At 45.3% G+C, this 4,974-nt stretch overlaps 1 protein-coding gene across 1 annotated transcript; it reads right to left on the bottom strand.

Moving 5' to 3' along the window:
• Nucleotides 1–398: 398 nt before the first annotated feature.
• LOC123123888 (stearoyl-[acyl-carrier-protein] 9-desaturase 5, chloroplastic) lies at nt 399–2,302 on the bottom strand. The gene is made up of 3 exons (XM_044544524.1): nt 1,986–2,302; nt 1,402–1,909; nt 399–1,127 (listed from the first exon to the last, which is right to left on the bottom strand). The coding sequence occupies exons 1-3, from the start codon at nt 2,090–2,092 to the stop codon at nt 567–569; spliced, it is 1,176 nt and encodes a 391-aa protein (XP_044400459.1). The 5' UTR covers nt 2,093–2,302; the 3' UTR covers nt 399–566.
• Nucleotides 2,303–4,974: the final 2,672 nt, after the last annotated feature.

Consider the following 4,974-nt stretch of genomic DNA (forward strand, 5'->3'; position numbering starts at 1 on the left):
ATTTGTACACAAAAGTTCTAGCTAGGGTCTTCAGATTACCTAGCATCACGATCCCTGATGGCAGCTTGTAATAAATATATTTAGAATATTTTATAAGAAAAAATGAAAAATAAAACAGAAAAGAAAGCAAAAAATGTGGGGAAAATGAATGAATAAAAGAGCGTTGAAGGCCTGTGGCCCGTGCTGGGCTGGCCCATTCTAGAGGCTGCTTGAAGCAAGACGTGTTATTGTCACAGTAGGTGCATAATGCAGGTGGGCCGGGCATAAATGCCCAGTTTCCTTGTTTCGGCCAGGCTCTCAAGCGGTGGCCACGAGCATGATTTTTGACTATTTTGTTACCGCAAGAACCGGTGCAAATTTCCGGATTCAATACTCAAAATGACGGGCAACTGAAGCCAAAAAAAAAAACACATATAAGGATGTGTTTGTGTAATTATGTCATTTCAAGCTATTTGGCATATGCAGTGTAGATGTCTTTACATAACTCAACAGTTATTGTAGATTTTAAAGACAAGTACAATGCGAAAAAAAAGAATGGTATATATATACTTGTCTTGAAATCTTACTCAAAGCTGCACTTTCCGGCCATAGATCCAGCTGAAAGGAACAACAGGCAACTGCTTCCCGCTCCCCTGAGCTCGCTCCACCAGCTTCCTAAACCTTGGTCCTAGGGAGCATAGGTAATCCTGAGCGCGCCGCCCTTCACCGGACAACCCAGTGAGGCCGGCGACGTTCCACCTCTTGACCAGGAACTCGAGGATGTCGGCGTAGTCCATGGCGGTGTAAACGCCCAGCCTCTGTGCCACCGCGCTGAAGTGCTCAAAGAGGTTGTCCTCCTGCCCATCATACATCAGGTGGGCAGGCATCGTGATCTTCTTCTTCATAATGCTGGCGAAGGCCAGGACCGTGTAGTCGGGATCGACCACGAAGAGCTTCTCCACTATCTTGGTATAGGCAAGCTCATGGCGCCTTTCGTCAGCCGCGATGGTGCCGCATATCTGGGCCAGCTTCAAGTCCCCGTACTTCCTGGCGTGCCTTGCAGTGTTGCCGTGAGATATGAATGTTGCCCTCTCTTGGAAAGATGTGTAAATGAAAAACTCATAGGGGTTGGCCTCGGTTTTTGGATCCTACAAGTAGGAACAACACAGGGTAGTGACAACAAACTGGTGTACTCTTAAGTCTTAACTAGCGAACATATGTGTATGCTGCTGAATGTTGCCATTCTCAAATATATTTGCGAAAAGTTAGCAAAAAAAAATGGCATGGGATGAACGAAGTAATATCATTTTGACAATGACAAATGTTTATTCCCTTCCCATTTTTTGTGAGCAATAAAACAATCAACCAAGTGAATGGAAGCTGTGACAAAGAAGGATGACACAATCAGATACAAGTGCTTACAATTCCAGCACCAACCAGATACTGTATGGTCTTCTCCACCTGCCTCATATCAGCCCTCCCAGTGAGATAAATATACTTGTTCATGAGATCACCGTGTCGGTTCTCCTCGGCCGTCCATGCCCTCGTCCAGACAGCCCAGCTGGTTGGGCTGCTGCCAGTTTCGTCGCGGACACCGCCATCAAGGATATTGAGCATTTTCTGATAGGTAGGGAGTGCTTCCTCAGTGACCATGTCTCCAACCAGACATACCAAGTAGTCGTCGGGGATCTCCTCGGCTCGCTCCCTCAGCTCCTTGACTTCGTCATAAAATCTATCCAAGGAAGGGTCTGGCAGGTAGTCCTGTGGCTGCCAGGATCTTTCAACCGGCTTCAAGAGGACCAGAATGTTGTCCTCTGCCCAACTGTTAAGCGAATCAAAAATCTCTCTCTTTTCAGGTGGCAATGAGTGAGCTACTCGGTCTCTATGAGACGCCTTGCGAGGACTGAAGGCCTTTCCGGGAACTCCATCCCTTCATATGCAAGACGAAGTAAAGGTCAATTAAAGGAAAAGATAGGCATAAGAATCTTCATTGGTTAAGAACTCACTTGGCCTTGGAAGCCGTGGCCATCACCATGGTTTTGCTCCTCGAGCAAGAATACCAAAGAGGTGCATGGAAGGCGCCGTGGGAAGGCAGGGATGCCATCAGATACATGACCCTTTACCAGTCCGTCGCCACCCCTTCAGCTGTTAGTTTGGACTTGTGCAGCGCTTCGAATCAGCTCCTTGAAACATCCACACTTGTGTTGGTACTGAGGTGAGCAATTGAAGTGGGGGTACTAGTATTTGATTTGTATTCGGTTTATAGCTGCCCCAAACGTTCTAACAAAACCTTCGCATAGTTGGACGTTTTCAATTACTGAGATGCTTCCGCACTGAAATAGTTTGGTTCGTGCTTGCAGGTTCCGTGGTTCAGAAGCTACAAATAGTCACCTCAGCACGCAACAACATATCCATGCTTATCGCATGCCTCCTGCTTGCACCTGCATCAAGAATGCATGACCAGAAGGTATTTGATCCAACCGGCTGTATAACTCTTGCTGAGAATAATATTAGTACTTCTCCTTTTTCTGCAAATTTGTTAACAAGCCACTTATCATAGTTTCAGGTCAACCCATAATTTGTTAGTTGGGGACCGAATAATTAATTTTTGGAAAAGGGAATCTTCATTAACTCATAACGAAGGGGATACAAAACACAATGAGTATATATCCGGCCTCGGCATGAGTATAGCTAGAATGCACGCAACCAACACATAAAGAATCACAACGGCAAGTAGTAAAGCCATGAAAGATCAACGCTATGCCTAGGCAGATAAAAACAAAAAAGGAAAAAAAAAAAGAGCAACACTGATTTCGTCGTGCAGTTGCAACCACGGAACATGATGTAAGTGCATATGGTCCACACATAATATCCACGCGAGCTGAAAACCATACACACATCAAGCAATAGCCAGTCATGGAGCCATCAATCGTAGAGGGAGACAAGACACCACCACCTAAATCCCACGCTTCCATCCCGAGTGTCTGTTAGTGGCAAGTCTAGGCACCCAAGATACTACACTACGAGCTACCAATGTCCTGCCAAGGCCATGATTATCATCGGAAAATTATCACGCATTATCTTCTTAAAGTGGCGTTTGACAAAGGATCACCGCCGACCGATGCCAAGGCTGGTCACAATGGGAGTATCATAAGAAGTACCATGCATACCAACTAGACATTTCTATTGAGGTGGCACACAACTAAATGAGAAAATAGATGATTGAGTATCATGATATGGTACAGTATCATATTAAATGATATACTACTATGTATCTTGCATGACAATGAATAAGGTCATTTATAATATCAACGTGTGACACTATGCACTATGAAGGCGGTATCATACGCTAGTATCGTATGCATGATATTAGTATATGATACTTCCTACTGTGAGCAACCTAGGACGTGTTTGGTTGCCCGCACCGATTTTGGTGCATTTGCATAGACTTCTCAAATGGGCCTGGCTGAGGAAAAATAACCTCTAAACCACTAACTACATATTGTTTGGTTGTCCGCATATAGATTAGCTGCATAACGGAACAAATTTTCTCCCGCTGTTTGGTTGGCCGCATAGCATTAGGCGCACATAGGACACGCTGTTTGGTTGCAACCTGCATTAGGTGCTGTCACCACTTCTCACTAGTGGTGACCTTATCACACATGATCTTAACAGTTTACTCCTCACTTCATAACAAATTTCAGTTCATCCTAGCTACTATCAAATGGCAGTACACATTATTAAGAGCCAAATGGCTGAATGGAGAAAGTTCATCATCCCTCCCCTTTGCCTCTTCCTCTTCCTCTTACCTCTCCTGTAGATGTCGTTCCTCTTCGTCTTCCTCTTCTGCTGCTGCTCTTGCTCTTCTTCTTCTTCTTTTTAAGATCCTTGTCTGACTTCTGTTATCCCACATTGCCTGTGCCCACTCTAGCCTCTTGTTCTTCAAGGCTTCATTGTCAAATGCCTCAACACCATAGCCACCGAGGTCAAGATCGTCAGGCGTCACCTCTTCCTCCTCGGGCACAAGTTCATCAATTCCCAATTGCGGGATCCAATTATGCAGAATGCAACATGCAAGAACAAGCTTGACCGGGGTAGGGTAAGGGTGGAATGACTTCTGATCCAGGATCTTAAACATGTTCTTCAGAGCTCAAAATGCCCTCTCAACCGTTACTCCAAGGCTGGAGTGTTTGAGATTGAACAGTCCTGAGTAGTCCTAGGAAAGTTCCTACCAGAGAACTGTTCAGATGGTACCTGGTTTTCCTGAAGGGTGGAAGAACACCTAATCGACATGCATAGTCAGCTTCTCCAAGGTAGAACTTGCCATCCGGGATGTTGATGCCATCAAGACGACTGATGTTGTCACTGAGAATGTTAGCATCATATGTTGACCCTTCCCAACCAGCCAACACATAGGTGAACTTCTGATCAAAGTCAACAGCAGCAAGCACATTTCTGCCTTGTGTAGTGCTTCCTCCCCCTGTATGCTGCAGATTGTTTTCGAGGCACTCTGGCAGTAACATGAGTACCATCTATTTCCCGAATGCAATCCTGGAATGGGAAATGAAGATTGTGTTAGTGCTCACCTTGAACTATCTAAGCATATCAAGCAACGAAGTACATACTGCAGTGCTCACCTTGAAATATGGATACTATCTTGGGCTTGTGAGGATCTTGGTAGGAGTCCGACCAGTTGGTGACTTGACCATCTCTCCTCTAAGCTCCCCAACAGCATACAACACTTGCTTGAAGTACCTTGAGATGGTCTCCACTGACCACTTGAACGTGTTGTGGATAACCCTGAACTTCTGGTTATGGCCAGCAATATGAAGGAACATAGCTACTTGCTCTTCCACACTGGTGTGGATGCTATCTTCTAGCAGCCTCCTGGTCCTGAAGGTCTGAACAAGTCTGGCAAATGGTGCTCTTTTCATTCTAAGCATCCACAGAGCCTCTGTGTCATTGTAGTTATATATGCAGTTCAGATTGGTGATC

This window comes from Triticum aestivum, chromosome 5D (genome assembly GCF_018294505.1).
Source record: "Triticum aestivum cultivar Chinese Spring chromosome 5D, IWGSC CS RefSeq v2.1, whole genome shotgun sequence".
NCBI lineage: Eukaryota > Viridiplantae > Streptophyta > Magnoliopsida > Poales > Poaceae > Triticum > Triticum aestivum.